The sequence below is a fragment of the Orycteropus afer genome, unplaced genomic scaffold (genome assembly GCF_000298275.1).
Source record: "Orycteropus afer afer isolate SDZICR_OR568_19922 unplaced genomic scaffold, OryAfe1.0 scaffold00376, whole genome shotgun sequence".
Lineage (NCBI taxonomy): Eukaryota > Metazoa > Chordata > Mammalia > Tubulidentata > Orycteropodidae > Orycteropus > Orycteropus afer.
The window spans coordinates 1,000,818-1,017,441 of record NW_006921963.1 but is presented as its reverse complement, the minus strand read 5'-3'; the positions used below and the strand labels follow the sequence as shown (position 1 = coordinate 1,017,441).

Genomic DNA, 16,624 nt, shown 5'->3' with positions numbered 1-16,624 from the left:
ACATTGGAGGGCCAAAGGAGTAGAAATGAATCAATGGAAGACAGAATTAGTGAAATGGAAGACAAATCTCTTAATACTAATCTGTTAGCGGAAAACTCAGGAAAAAAAGAGTGAGGAAAATAAGAAATGTCTACGAATTATGTGAGACATCATCAAGAAGAATAACTTACATGTGGTTGGAATGCTAGATAATTAAAAGACCAAAAAATAAAACACCAAGAAAATTGCCAAAAATTTGTTGAAACAAAACTTCCCTAATATCATGAAAGATGAGAAAATATGCATTCAAGAAGCTCAATGAACCCCAAATAGGACATATCCCAAAATAAAATCACCAAGACATATCATAATCAAACTTTTCAAAACCAAAAACAAAGTAAGAATCCTGAAAGTAGCTCAGGAAAAATGAAAAGTCACATACAAAGGGTAATCAATAACACTAAACTCTGATTTCATCAATCATGCTTTGGTCATGTTATCAGGAAGGGCTAGTCCTTGGAAAAGGACATCATCCCTGATAACGCAGAGGGTAAGCAAACAAGGAAGACCCTCAACAAGATGGATTGATACAGTGGTTGCAACTATGTGCTCAAACACAGCAATGATTGAGAGAAAAGTGCAGGACCAGGCAGTGTTTCATTCTGGTGTACATAGGGTCACTATGAGTTGGAACCAACTTGACAGCACCTAACAATAACAATAAAATGAAGAACTGTATTCCAACCAAGTGTGAAAACCTACAAGAAATGGACAAAATTCTAGAAACACCACCTACCCAAACTAACACAATCTGAGGTAGAAAATTTTCACAGACAGTTCACAAAAGAAGAAATTGAACAGGTCATCAAAAAATTACCAACTAAAAAAAGTCCTGGCCCAGACGGCTTCACTGGCAAATTCTACCAAGCTTTCAGAGAAGTGCTGACACCAGTTCTATTCAGACTACTCCAGAACATAAATAAGGATGGACTACTCCCAAATTCAGGTGCTCGGAAGCATAGTGCCTAAGGCACTTGACTGCTAACCAGAGGGTTGTTGGTTCAAACCCACCAGCCACTCCTCGGAAGGAAGATGGGGCAATCTACTTCCATAGTGATACTGCCTTGGAAACCCAAAGAGAGCTCGCTATGAGTTGGGTCTGACTTGATGGCACATAACAGCAACAACACTCCCAAATTCATTCAATGAAGCAAGCATAACTCTAATAGAAAATCAGGCAAAGACACCACTGAAAAAGAAAATTATAGACTAATATCCCTCAGGAGCATAGATGCAAAAATTCTTGACAAAATCATAGCCAACAGAATCCAATAACATATTAAAAATATAATATATCATGCATCGCCAAGTGGTATTCATACTAGGTATGTAAGGATAGTTCAATATTAGGAAAACAATCAATGTAATCCACTACATAAGTAAAACAAAGAAAAAGAACCACAAGGTCATATCACTCAATGCAGGAAAGGCATTTAACAAAATCCAATGCCCATTTTTGATATTAAAAAAAAAAAGCAAAATAGGAATAAAAGGGAATTTCCTAAACATAATTGTGGGCACTGACACAAAACCAATAATAATAAAAAACCACTGCCATCAAGTTGGATCCAACTCATAGTGACCCCTCTTTGGGTTTCCGAGACAGTATCACTGCAGAAGTAGATTGCCCAACCTTCCTACTGAGGAGTGACTGGTGGGTTTGAGCCACCAGCCTTCAGGTTAGCAGTCAAATGCCTTAGGCACTATGCCACAAAAAACCAATAACCAACTATTTGCAACAGAAAGAGACTGAAAATATTCCCCTTGAAAACAGGAGCCAGACAAGAATACTCTTACACCACTCCTATTCAATATTGTATTGAGAGTCCAAGCCAGAGTAATAAGGCCAGAAAGGGAAATAAAAGGTATCTAAATTGGCAAAAGAAGTAAAACTATTTCTGTTTGCAGATGATATGATCCTGTAGACAGAAAAATCCCAAAGACTAACTATGAAAATTATTGAAATCAATTGAAAGATTCAATGAGGTGGCAGGGTACTAGATCGGCATACAAAAATCAGTTAGATTCCTTTACACTAACAAAAAGAATGCTGAAAAGGAAATCAGGGAAACAATACCATTTACAGTAGCCACCCAAAAGATGAAATATTTAGGAATAAATCTAAGCATAGATACACAAGACCTATACAAAGGAAACTATAAAACACACTACAAGAAACCAAAGGGGAGCTACATAAATGGAAGAATATACCATGCACATGGATTGGAGGACTTAACATTGTGAAAATGTCAATACTATACAACGTTATCTACAGATAACATACAGATTTCCTATTATTCTTTAAAGAGATGGAAAAACTAATCACCAACTTTATATGGAAAAGAAAGAGACCCTGAATAAGCAAAGCACTATTAAAGAAAATGAACAAAGTAGGAGGCCTCTCATTTCCGAACCTCAAATCTTACTCCACAGCCATAGTAGTCGAAACAGCCTGGTAATGGTACAATGACAGACACGAAAACCAATGGAACAGAATTGAGAACCCAGATCTTTGAAAAAAGGCTCAAACCCATTAAGTGGGGAAGATAGTCTCTTTCAAAAAGTGGTGCTGGCAAATGTGGATATCCATTTGCTGAAAAATGAAACAGGATCGATATCTCTCACCATATACAAAAGCTAACTCAAGATAGATCAAAGACCTAAATGTGAAACCTAAAACTATAAAGACCACCAAGGGAAAAATAAGGACAGACTTAGGGGGTCTAATACATGGCATAAATACACTATCAAACATAACAAAAACACACAAACAGCAAAAGACAAACTAGATAACTGGTATCTCCTAAAAACTAAATACATATGCACATCAAATGATTTCACCAAAAAAGTTAAAAGAAAGCCTACAGACTGGGGAAAAAAATTGCCAATGACATATCAGACAAGGGACTAATCTCTAAAATTTATAGAAAACTTCAACATCTCAACACAAAAAGACAAATAATCCAATTTAAAAATGGGGAGAGGACATGAACAGACATTTCACCGAAGAATACATTCAGGAAACCAACAAATATATGAAGAAATACTCACCATCATTAGCCATTAGAGAGAAAAAGATCAAAACAACGAGATATCATCTCACCCCACCATTAACAACAAAGTTCAAAAGACAGGAAACAACAAATATTGCTAAGGGTGTGAAGAGACTGAAACCCTCATGCACTGCTGGTGAGACTGTAAAATGGTGCAACCACTGTGGAAAATGGTATGGCATTGCCTTAAAAATGTTGGAAATAGAAATGCCATATGATCCAGCAATCCTACTGCTAGGGGTATGTCCTAGAAATGTAAAAGCCATGACATGAACAGATACATGCATACCCATGTTCATTAACATTATTCACAATAGCAAAAAAGATGGAAACAGCCAAAGTGCCCATCAACATATGAATAGATAAACAAACTATGATACATACACACAATGGAATGCTATTCAACATTAAAGACTAATGATGAATCTGAGAAATACCTGATGACATGGGGAGCCTAGAGGAAATTATGCTGAATGTAATTACTAAATTACAAAGGGACAAGTATTATATGAGATTATATGAGATCACTACTGTAAAAAGTCAAGAAAAGGTTTACACACAGAAAGAAATATTGTTTGATCATTACCATAGGTGGGAGGGGAAAGAAGCATAAATTGATACCTAAAGGGTAGACACGTATTAACTAGGGTGAAGGAAAAGATAATGTACAATAAGGGAGAGGTCAACACAAAACAATCAAGGCAAAGGAAGACATTGGAAGAAACACAAGAGTTAAAGGCCACAGAAGTAAATACACATGAAACCCTGCAATAAGAGCAGCAGCAATAATCTGTGAGGGTATATAGAAATAGAATCACAAGCTAAACAGGTTTAGGAAGGCAAATGGTACTACATACATATACCCATGAATATGTGTAGATTTGACAGAGGACATTTCTACATATGTACTTGTATGTGCTACAAAAACATCCATGAATATAGTAGAATTTACAGGATGCAAAGTTATGAAAACTTAGCTGTAAACAAACACCTTGAGGGAATGAGTCAGTGGCCCTGAGGGCTCAGGACCATAGTCTCAGGGGACATCAAGGTCAATTGGCATCACATAGTCCACAAAGACTATGGTCTTAAAAGACTAAGGTCTTCAAAGTTTGTGAGCAACCATCTAAGGTACAACTATTGGTCTCTCCCTGTCCAGAAGGATGAAGAAAATCAAAGACACAAGGAAATAATTAGTCCAAAGAACTGATGGACTTTGTGAACCCCAGAGTCTATGACCTGGGGCCAGAAGAATTAGATGGTGGCTGGCTACCACTGCCAACCACTCTGAAAGGAGTCCTGAACAGAGTGAGAGAAAAATGTGGAACAAAACTCAAAATAGTAGAAGACTGATGGAACCCCTGAGACTGTGGTCCTTAGTCATCCTTAAGGCCTGGAAATGAATTCACTCCCATGGCTCAACTTTTCGGCCAAAAAATAGACAGGAACATAAGGTGGAAAATAACACCAGGGTAGTATGCACTCCTTGGAACCATCAACCTTACGAGAAGAAAAGGGCGGCATTTGCCCAGGGATAAAGTATAGAAGCCAGGAATGGATAGGAAAGAAGGATGAATGAAAATGGTAAATACAGGGGGAAGTGGCAGGAATGCTGTGTCATTGTGAGGACTGTAATCAATGTCATGAAACAAATTGTGTACTAATTGTTGAATGGAAAACCAGTTTGCTCAGTAAACTTTCACCTGAATCACAATAAAGTTAAATAAATATATCTGGAGAGATATCTTTTGTAAGAACGATAATCAGTGGCTTATTTTATTGTACGGGAGCTCTGATGGCACAGTGCCTAAGGCATTTGACTACTAACCAGAAGGCTGGCCATTCAAACCCACCAGCCACTCCTGGGAAGGAAAGTTGGGCAATCTACTTCCGTAGTGATATCACCTTAGAAACCCAAGGAGGGGTAGCTATGAGTCAGATCCAACTCGATGACAGTGAATTTGGATTTTTGGTTTTATTTTATTATATAAATCTATATAGATAGATTGATTGAGTATATAATACATGCATTAAAATTTTCAAACAGTATAAAAGGTTATACATTAAGAAGTGATTCTCATTTAGCCCTGACTTCCCATCTCATATTCCCTCCCTAGAAGCAACTGCTTTTGTGTGTGTGTTGGGGGGGGCGGGGGTAACCATCCGAAGATATACATTCTGCATCTTGCCTTTTTTCATTTAACATCATACCTTGCAGAACATTCCATTTTAGTACATACTGATCTACCTAACTCTGTTAATTGACCATTTCATAATGTATTTAACTCATAGTGATGAATATTAATATTCTTTCCAGACTTAAAGCAAACTTTTAAGGAAAAACGATCCCTAAGAGTTAAAGTGGGGTCATCACCAGGTGAGAGCACAGGAGAGGATGGGACCCAGTGGGGACATAGGGGTCGGGAGATGGTCTACTGAGGCTCTGGATGCTCCAGGGAACCCTGTTTGATGATGCGGTGTTTCTATCCCACAGGAGCCTAATGCCCAGGACCCTTGAGAGCCAGATCACACTGGAGAAGACGCCCAGCTACTTTGTCACTCAAGAGGCCCCTCGACGGATCTTCAACATGTCTCGTGATACCAAACTGATCGTGGTCGTGCGGAATCCTGTGACCCGGGCCATCTCCGATTATACCCAGACACTCTCCAAAAAGCCTGACATTCCCACCTTTGAGGGCCTTTCCTTCCGCAACCGCACGCTGGGCTTGGTGGACGTGTCCTGGAACGCCATCCGCATCGGCATGTACGCCCTGCACCTGGAGAGCTGGCTGCAGTACTTCCCGCTGGCGCAGATCCACTTTGTCAGTGGCGAGCGGCTCATCACTGACCCGGCTGGGGAGATGGGGCGAGTGCAGGACTTCCTGGGCATCAAGCGGTTCATCACGGACAAGCACTTCTACTTCAACAAGACCAAAGGCTTCCCTTGCTTGAAAAAGCCAGAATCGAGCCTCCTGCCTCGATGCCTGGGCAAATCGAAGGGGAGAACTCATGTACAGATAGATCCGGAAGTGATAGACCAGCTCCGGGAATTTTATAGACCTTATAATATTAAATTTTATGAGACTGTTGGGCAGGACTTCAGGTGGGAATAAGCCAAGGAGATACAAGGGTTTTTCTCTTCTACAAGGGTTGCTCTCAGAGCCTGAGACTTTCCCCCTACTTTCCTGGGCTCCAGCCCCCTTCCTCAATTGGGTCCCATCATCCTGGAATAGGGAAGCCCAGATAAAGCCAGGGGACCAGAGGGTCTCTACCACTAGGTCTTCCCAGTCTGTCAAGGGAGAGTTGATCTGCTTCTGGCATGTTGGATCAGTTTCAGAATTATTCTTCCTTCAGCCCATAAGAAAACCAAAAATAAAAACGCATTGCCATCAAGTTGATTACAACCCATAGTGATCCTATAGGACAGAGTAGACCTGCCCCATAGGGTTTCCAAGGCTATAATCTTCACAGAAGCAGACTGCCACATCTTTCTCCCACTGAGCAGCTGATGGGTTGGAACCGCTGGCCTTCCAGCTAGTAGCTGGGCGCTAAACCACTGTGCCACCAGGGCTCCTCTCAGCCCGTATGAGAGGCTTTGGGAAACTGCATTCACAAGAATGGATCATCCAAAGATGATATTTTCAGTGGTGACGGTTCCATAGCTATGAACACAGCAGTCTGTCCCTGTCACTGTCCACTCTGTAGTGAGCATGTTAATGCCAGGTGGCATGTCCCTCCCTCCTGAGCTTAACCTCCCTGAGTGGCCCTATGTAGTAGAGTGGGAGACCATCCTCTGTCCTCAGACCTTAGTAGCTCATGTAAAGCAGGCCACACCCCCAGCCACTCTTAGGAGACAAACACTCTGATGATGAAATGAACCAGTGATTTCAAAGCCCTTGGTCTAAACTGTGCTTGGAGGATACTATCTTTGAAAACCACTTTGTGACTCTCCTGCTCCCTATGGACAAAAGCACATATTCTGCTGTTACGGGTACTTTCCTCACGCGAGCGTTCATGCTCAGCATGCGACGGAATCATGCTTGTCCATGTGAAATAAATATGGCTCTCTCGTGTCCTTCACACTGGGCTTTTCTCTGTTAGCCAGGCCTGGAGCGTGGTGCATTCAGTCATACCTCCCCATGCCAGGTGTGGGCTGGTGTTGGGAGGGCCTGGGAGAGTTGGAGGGGTGCAAAGACTCCACAGGGGAGAGACAAAAAGTGGGGTGAAGGTAAAAGAAGTTCTTGCTGGCAGAGGCTGGGGAACAAGGATCACATAGACACCTCTGGGGATGTCTCTTTCTGGAACCTAAGTCTGTCTGTGTCAGTTCCCCATTTAGAAGCACTTGCCAAACTGGAGGTCCAAGGGCTGAGGACACAACAGATGTATTTTTGCTTGGTCAGCATGATGTTTTCAGATAAGTGCCAACATTTAAAATTTGGAGTCCTTGGGTAGCACTAATGCCTAAGTGCTTGAGTTCTAGCCAGAAGGTTGCTGTTCGAACCCACCCAGAGGCACCTCAGAAGAAAGACCTGGCGATCTGCTTCTGAAAGCCTCTGGAATGGTTCTGCTTCTCACACACGGAGCTGTCACTAGGAGTCAGCATTAGCTCCATGACAACTAACAGTAACAAGGACAGCAACAACTGGGAGTGTTTGCACAAAAATACGGTTTTCCAGCTTGTTATTTGAAAAATACATGGAATTTGCTTACACTAGGCCTGCACTCCAGGTGGCAAAATTAATTGACTACTGCCTTTGGATGGGGCATGCACGCCCCGGTTTTCCAACACCCCACTTAGTCCACCTCACTGATTTGCATCATCCACCTGGCCCCTGCAAGCATTTAAATTTGCAACCCTGCCTTAGTTGTGACCTGTAAACTCAGAATGAAGCCCAAATCCTCCTGCATGGCATCTGGGATGACTCCAAATTACAGTCGCCTCCTCCTCCTCCCTCATCCACTGCAGCAGCCTTAGAGACCTGTGTCCCGTTTCTTTACTTTTTCAAATCTCTGTGCCTCTGCCCATGCTGTTTCCTTTACCTGGGGTGCTTCCCCCACCACCTAAAGAAGACCTGTTCTCTCCTGTAAGACTTCACACAAGTGTCGCTCAATATTTATAAAACCTTCCCTGCCACACTGAGTTCCCGGCGAGCTTTTTCTCATTCACTTGCTATCAGTTACAGCTTTTACCATCTGCATTTGTGTGTGTGTGTGTGTGTAAATGTTTCCACCATAGACCATGAACTCCTCAAGGCTCTAGGTCGTGTCTTTTTGACACATAGTAAGAGGGCAGTGGTTGTCCAGTGGTAGTTCAGTAGTAGAATTCTTGCCTTCCACGAGGAAGACCCAGGTTCGATTCCCACCCCATGCACCTCGTGCACGGCCGGCCACCCCTCGTCTGTCAGTGGAGGCTTGCATGTTGCTATGACGCTGAATAGGCTTCAGCAGAGCTTCCAGGCTAAGGTGGACTGGGAAGGAGGCCTTGTGAGCTACTTCTCAAAAATCAGCCAATGAAAATCCTGTGGATTACAACAGTCCAATCCCATTGCACATGGAGTTCCCATGAGTCAAGCAACTAACAACAACAACAGATAGTGGGCACACAGCACATGTTTGATGGATGAATGAATGCATGGATGGATAGCTGAATGTTGGACACCTGGGGCATGGGTGGGGCTATCCCACGGAACTTGACTTCTGGGACTTGCTTCCCAGATTGCTATAGGACCCACAGGGTGATGGGGAAAGATTGCTTAACCCCCATGAGCGTCATTGCTTTTGTGTGCTGTCAGTGATGGTAGAAGTTCCCTGGAAATCAGAGCTTGGCTTACAAGGGTGGAGGACACAAAAGTCTAAGACATTTGTTCTGCTGCCTTGGTGCATCTTCCTGATCTAAGCGTCTTACAGGAGATTGAATGACTGGGACCACGCTACCAAAAAAAGTCACTTTGGTGAGTCTACTCCCTCTGTGTTTTCCCCGTGGTCGTGGAGAAGTGGCAGGGAGGGCAGTGGGAGCCGTGACCACCCAGAAGCCAGGGCCCTGAACCACTGATGGGTTTTATGTGGACATTACTGTGCCTGTGTACGTTTTCCATCCCACTATACTTCATGACCTGGGCCATGTTGTATTCACTGAGAGACAGAAGTACATTGGAATATAAAAGAAATAGGCAGGAAGGAGGTGATGAAGTTTGCCTGGAGAAAGTCCAATCAAAATTGATGGAAATTCTGAATTTTGTGTGTGCTTAAATGCAGCTTTATTCCTTTGCATAACAAGCTTTCTCCAACCTCCACAGTAGCCTCAAGTATTATCTGCTTTAATGAATAGGTAAGAGTCCATTGTAATTAGCATATCAACCATTGTATGCAAATGAAAGATGCTAAAGTACTTGAAAAATCCTAGTTTAAAGGAGTCAATCTGATGTACACAGTCTGCGAAGCAAACTCTGATTTTTAATCCAGTGCAAAAGTACCCTGTAGCCCAGGGCAAACCTGCATAAGGTCCAAACTAGTAGGGTTTAAATAGGTGAAATTTGACTGTTCAATCTGAAACTAAAAGCCCCTCTGAGGAAGAGGGGATGAAAGCACACGCAAGCCTGTGTGTGTATGTGTTTGTGTGTGTGTGTGTGATGTATTGTGATTTGATCAGGCTGCTGAAACAGAAACCCCAAAGTGCCTTAAAAAGATGGATATTGGTTTTTCTCTAACAGTCCAGAGAATATGATGGTGCCACAACACCACAGTCTCCTTTCACCTAGTCCTCATGACCCAATCTGGCTCAGCCCACGCCTGCCTTCCACTCAGCATGAATGGAGTGTAGAAATAAAGGGAGATCCCCACCCCTCAAAAGAGGACACACAGAGACTATACAACCAGACCTTGCTGTTGAAGTCAGTCACCATCACTTGCTTTTGCCAGAAAAGTGGGAAAACTTGATAGTGAACAGAAGGGACGGCTTCCGGTATTCCGTGATTGTTGGCTTGAGGAAGCTGGAGGCAGGCTACCCAGAACAGGAGGATCTTAGGAAACTGCTTTGAGGACTATATTTGAATTTCTCTGATTGGTTCTGAGTTGGAAGCAAAGGCAAAAAACAGGAAAGCTGGCAGTCACTGACCAAGTCCTGGCTCTAGGGACTTGGTGCAGAGGTTGTGGGACAGAGTTCTAATGTCCTGTATGGTTTGGCCATTGTTCGTTTGTACATTTAGTCCCTCAGGAACAAAAGATGGCATGGAAAGAGCATGTCTGTTCCTTTTGACATTGCAACGTCACTTCCAGTCCGATCCTTCTCACATTGGGAATGCTGCTCCCTGGGGTAGTTGTACCATTTCCACTCCCAACCCTTTGGGTAGAACTTGGTCATTTAGTCACACTTGGGGACAAGGAAGGTTGGAAATGTAATCTTTAATTTGGTGGCCATGTGCTCAGCTAAACATGTGGTATTTTCCCACAGAAGAAGGGGAGAACAGATACGGGGGGACACCATGCTGTCTTGGCCACAGAACCTTATCCACGTATCAGTGCTATTGTGCACATTGGAGTCTGTGTGTCTGTGGCTCTGTGAATCTCCATATGTGAGTGTGCATCTCCAAACATATGGGAATGCATCTATATCTGTCTGTCCTTAGAGACAATATGATATACTGGCAATCACAACTCTGGCTGTCCAACAGGCCTGAATTTGAATTTTATCTCTGCTATTTCCTAGTTCTGGTAGTGTAGTGGCTAAGGCATTTGACTGCTAACCAGAAAGCTGGCAGTTCAAACCTCCCAGCCACTCCTCAGAAGGAAGGTTGGGCAATCTCCTTCCGTAGTGATACCCAAGAAGGAGTCTCTATGAGTCGGATCGACTCAACAGTAGTGAGTTTGGTTCAGAATACCCTATGGAGCACGGTTCTACAATGACACACGTGGGGTCATCATGAATCAGAGTTGGCTCAGTAGCAGCTGGTTATCTTTTCTAATGTGCATTGGAATTAAGTCACTCTCACAACCCAGGCTCAAGTGGCTAGGCTGCAGAGTTCTGACCAAATAAACCTAGTGCCCATAAACCGACTCCCAGGGTTTCCCAGTAATAGACAGTGTTTCACTGCTACTCATAAGGTTTTCACTGGCCAGTGCTTTGAGAAGTGGATGCCCATTCCTTCTTCCAAATCTTAGTCTGGAAGTTCTGCTGAAACCTGTCTACCATGGATGACTGAAGAACAAAGATGTCTCTTTGAAGACTAAGGTGTGCCTAACCCAAGCCATGGTATTCTCAATCACCTCAAATGCATGTGAAAGCTGGACGAGGAATAAGGAAGACCAAAGAAGAGTTGGTGCTTTTGAGTTGTGGTGTTGGCGAAGAATGCTGAAAGTACCATGGATGGCCAGAAGAATGAACAAATCTGTCCCAGAAGAAATGCAGCAGGAATGTTCTTAGAACAGGCAGATTTCATCTCGCCTACCTTGGTCATGTTGTCAGAAGGGACCATTCCCTGGAGAAGGATATCGTGCTTGGTAAAGTGAAGGGTCATCAAAAAAGGAGAAGACTCTCAACAAGATGGATTGACACAGTAACTGTAATGATGGGCTCAGGTATAGCAAGGATTGTGAGGATGGTGCAGGATGTTCTGTTGCACATAGTATAACTATGAGTCAGAGCCGACTCAATGGAACCTAATAACAAGAACCCCCAGGGTAGGGTGATCACTTTCAGAAAGACCCAATTTATACCGATTGTCCCAGAGTAATTATTAACATTGCCCCTTTCACTCTCAACAGTGCCCGATTTGGATGATAAATCCCTGAATGTCTTTATTGCCCAGTATCAAAGATGCCCCTATATTCTGTTTTATGATGGCCTAGACCTGAGATGGCTATGGGTTGGAGATGACTCAATGGCACCTAACAACAACAACAAGACCTGGGGTCTAAGAAGCTCTGGTGGTATAGTGGTTATTGGCATTTGCTTCCTAACCAAAAAGCTGGTTGCTAACCAGAAGGCTGGCAGTTCAAACCTACTAGCCACTCCTCAAAAGGAAGATGGGGCAATCTACTTCTGTTGTCATACTACCTCGGAAACCCAAGGAGGAGTCACTATGAGTCAAATTCTACTTGACAGCAGTGAGTTTAGATACTCTGTGGAAGAAAGATGAGGCAGTCTGCTTCGATAAAGATTTACAGCCTTGGAAACCCAATGGGGATCTCTATGAGTCAGAATCAACTCCTACTCAAGGTCAAACTCAGTGAATTTTGTTTTGTTTTGTTTTTTGAGATCTGGGGTCTAGGCTTCTCCTAGGTTGTTTTCCCTTGGTTCTGATCAGTTACCATACCTATTACCCTGAACTTATCCTCAACTCCACCACTAGCTTATTCCTCCTAAAGAGCTGATCTTCAAGATCCTATGGCCTGCTCTTTCTCGTCATCCAGTCCTCAGCTCAGATATCTACCTAAAATTGTCCCCCCTCTTCCCTAGTCATTCCCAACCCTGTAACCTGTTTTCCTTACATTATAGTACTTACTACTCTCTGATAGTATTTCTTAGCTACCTTGTTTGATATGTTTCTCTCACTGGTCTTGCGCTCCATGAGTGCAGGGACTGTGTCCATCTTCTTCAGCATAGTGCCTGGGATACCAAAGCAAAAACCAAACTCACTGCCATCCACTCAATTCCAACCCATAGCCACCCTATAGGACATAGTAGAAATGCCCCACAGGGTTTCCAAGGCTGTAAATCTTCATGGAACCAAATTGCCTCATCTTTCTCCTGCAGAGCAGCTGGTGGGTTCAAACCACCAACCTTTTGGTTAGTAGCTGTATCTTTTAACTGCTGGACCACCAGAGCTTCATACCTGGCATACAGTAGGTACTCAATAATTATTTCAGTAAATGAATGAACCACTGTGGCCCTAATCTGAGTGATAGCCTTTTCGACTGTTGCTTGACTGTAAGAATAGGGCCAGGCTCTATCTTCTGCCAGGGATCTCTCAGACCTCTTGGGATCTTACTGCCATCACTGACTTACATAGCATGTGTGTGAGAAGTAGAAAAAGGCACTGTTGGCAGATAAATGAGAAAAGTATGCCCCTTTGGAGTGGACACAGCCTTTTGGGTACACGGTGTGGCAGATGGGGTTCAGGTTGATTATCAGCCCATATTCTCCCTCAAAGACAATGTCTTTGTGTAGAGCATGCATGACACAAGCATGAGTGAGGGCCTGGATGCCGTTCATTGGGATTCAGTTGTGCTCTGTCAGAGAAAGAGAAGATGAGCAACATGGTTTTACTCAGTGAACATGTTCTGCACAGTGACCATGAGAAGGGAGGCATAGATCTCTTGTTCCCTCAATCCCTGGATGCCCTCCACACTGTGAACATTATGTCTCACCCATTGTGATTCTAATGTTGATTATCATTTATTTTTCATACATAGTGGTCCCTAAACAAAGCAACTACTTCATCAAACATCTAACTAGATAAACAGAAATCTGTGCCAGAGGTGGAAGGCAAAGCCAGCAGAGCTGGATTAAGGGGATTTTCATGGGTGATTTTGCTTACAAGCCTTTGTCATATGCCCTGTTGCCTTTAGAATCCAATCTCCAAGTAAGATGCAACTTCACTTTATCTACCCCCTCCACTCCTCGACTCCTTTACATCCTCACCTCTCCACATGCACACATACACATACACACATTCAGATGGCAGGAGATAGGACCAAACCATGAATGAATAGTACAAGATGAAAACCAGCAGAAGATAACTGGCATCTAGCAAATTCTTTACTCTTCCATCCGCCTTCCTCCTGCTAGCTGCTGGGAGCACATGTTCCCTCCCTACTTCCTCACTCAGAAGCATGCTTAATGAAAATGTGCCCAATAGGCATGCATGTGACTGACAGTTATTTGCACTCCCATGTGCCCCTAAAGACAGGAGACGAGTCTGTGTGACTGACACATGCCCTGCTGATCCATGTCTGACTGGAACATGATTGCCTTCATGTGACTAATTGGATCATGGTTGAGTGGCATGTGCTTTCTAGACATGGCCAGCCCAATATACCTCAGTCTGGAGCTTGTCTGAGGACAGTGAGTCTGATTGACACATTCTCAACCTCACAGTGGGGCTGACATCTTGCCACCTGCTGATTGGCCTGTCCTCAGGCTCTGGGAAGGGGTTCTGTTCTTCTTTATGCTCAGAAAGAAGGATATATTTATTGCTTGGATGTAGTTGCCTCTTAGCCCCTGATCTGAATTTCCTTCCATGGTGGACACTGGAGTTGTATCAGAGACCAGCATAGGCCCTGCCATTCACTACACCTAGATGAACTGGTCAATTATAGGTTCCTTATGGTAGCTTTAAGGACACCTTGTGCCACCTTCATAGTCCTGGATCCTCCATCCAGAGGTTACAGCAGTTCAGATCCCCTTGACAGTGGCATAGCAAAGATGTTCTTGGTAAGACACAGGACCATTAATATCATGCACCAAAGATAAAATGGCAGGGGTAAAGTGTTCCACAGCCACAAGAACATGTTCAAAACATACCAACACCCAAATCCTAATTAAAAAAAAAAACATACCAACAGTCATGAAGATGGCAGAGGACTTGCAGCGTTTCCTTCTGTTATTCATAAGGTCACTATGAGGCAGAGCTGATTTGAGAGCAACTAACAACAACAACATAGGCCTCAGGTCACAAAAGAACTTGTGGTAGTTAAGTTATGTGTCATTTTGGCTGGGCCTGGTTTTGAGTGGCTGGGCAACTGGACGTAGTTATTCCCTGTGATGAAACTAGTAATCAGCTCCATGGTGGGATCTACTGGAGAGTTGAGTAGCTGCCTTAGGGATGTGGTCTGCTTCTAGCATATAAGGAGAAGTTTTGAGGAAGCTCACTAGCTTCTTAGCACTCTTGCACCCTATATGTAGCCTAGTCTTCATTCAGCAGCCTGCCATGTTTCCTGCCAATATTGGGACTGTCTCTGGACTGCTGTGTTGTTTGGTAATTGGGGGACTGTGTCATTTTATTTGTCAACCTTGGGTTTGTCAGCCTCAACAGTCAGCAGCAACAGACATCTCCAGCTCCAGTGGGCTGGGAGAAGCCCAAGGTCAAGGGCCCCTAGAGGTTGGCACTTTGAACTCAGATGTCTAGCCTCTAAAACTGTAAGAAAATAAGTCCCTGTTTTTTAAAGCCATCCACCCATTTGTGGTATCTTCTGTTAGAGCAGCATTAGAGAACCGAAACAGTACTTTATGCAGGACTCCAATTTTCTTCTACCTTTGGATAATAATGACATGACTTGTATACTGGTTTGCAGGGACAATGTCTTTTCTCATCTTTATATCATTTTTCTCTTTGTAATAGTTAAGATCTTCATTCCCATTTTTCAGCAAAAAGAAATTTAAGTCCAGAGATTTTTTTTAAAGCAACTTGTTTAAAGTCACACAGCCAAGGTGCAAATCTACAACTCCTAACTCCATGTCGTTTATGAGGGAGGTATTTGTGCTGCAGCATGAAAATTTAAATTGTGTTCTGAGAACTTGATGTCAATAAAGGGTGTGAGACCTGGGCATGGTGAACAGGCATAGGTGCTCTTTTTGCTAGCATTCTATAAGGCTGATATATTAACATCTGACAAGTGGAAATAATAATAAGGAATTGAACATAAGTCTTGCTTTTCTTTTATAGCAATGTAGGGCAAACCGAGAAAGGAGTTGGACCAAAGCCCACCCTCAAAAATGGAACCAATATTTGAGGCATGAAAATGGCTACAGGGATCAACCCAAAATTCCTGATAATAGTAAAGAGTATTTAAGAGAAATGTAGAATCATACCAAATACAGTACGATGATCAAAACATACGTGATGGCTGAGCTCAAAGTTGTCTCTTTTTCCTAACAGTCAAGGCAGGAAGGAAAATCAGTTAGCAACGTGTCTCATATTACCTGGTGATGTGGGCTCAAAAGAGATAGAATCCATTTCCTGAAGGAGATCTTTATATAAGAGATGCTGATCAGCCTAATGTGTCCTTGACAACTACTTTTGCTGGAAATTCTAAGATATTCCACATATTTATAGTTCTTACATAGAATAATGATGAGATATTAAGAATATGAAATGATGGTGATTTTGTGGGGATCAAGGAGATATACTGCAGAACTGCAAGCTATGTTTTGTTTTGTTTTGTTTTGTTTTGATACAGGGATGATAAACCATTGAGTTGATTCCAACTCATAGTGACCTTACAGGACAGAGTACAAGTGCTCCACAAGGTTTCCTAGACTGTGATATTTCTGGAAGAAGGTTGCCACATCATTCTCCCACAGAGTGGCTGATGAATTCAAACTGTTGACCTTTTCAGTTAGCAGCTGAGCACTTAACCACTGTGCCACTGGGCTTCTTTGATAGAAGGCTAAAAAGCCTGGAAAGCTCTGAGAAGTTAATGTTATTACCTGATCCTCCCTAGAACATTCCCCAAAAAACCAAACTCACTGCCATCGAGTCAGATCCGACTCACAGCGACCCCTCCTTGGGTTTCAGAAGCAGTATCACTACGGA

General features: G+C 43.0%; 1 protein-coding gene across 1 annotated transcript in view; it reads left to right on the top strand.

The window, feature by feature from the left end:
• Window positions 1-6,205, top strand: part of HS3ST2 (heparan sulfate-glucosamine 3-sulfotransferase 2) — a 213,500-nt gene extending 207,295 nt beyond the window's left edge. Inside the window, exon 2 of the mRNA XM_007953175.2 lies at window positions 5,587-6,205. Coding sequence (XP_007951366.1) covers window positions 5,587-6,205 — 619 coding nt within the window. The remainder of the gene's footprint in view (window positions 1-5,586) is intronic.
• The last annotated feature ends 10,419 nt before the right edge of the window (window positions 6,206-16,624 follow it).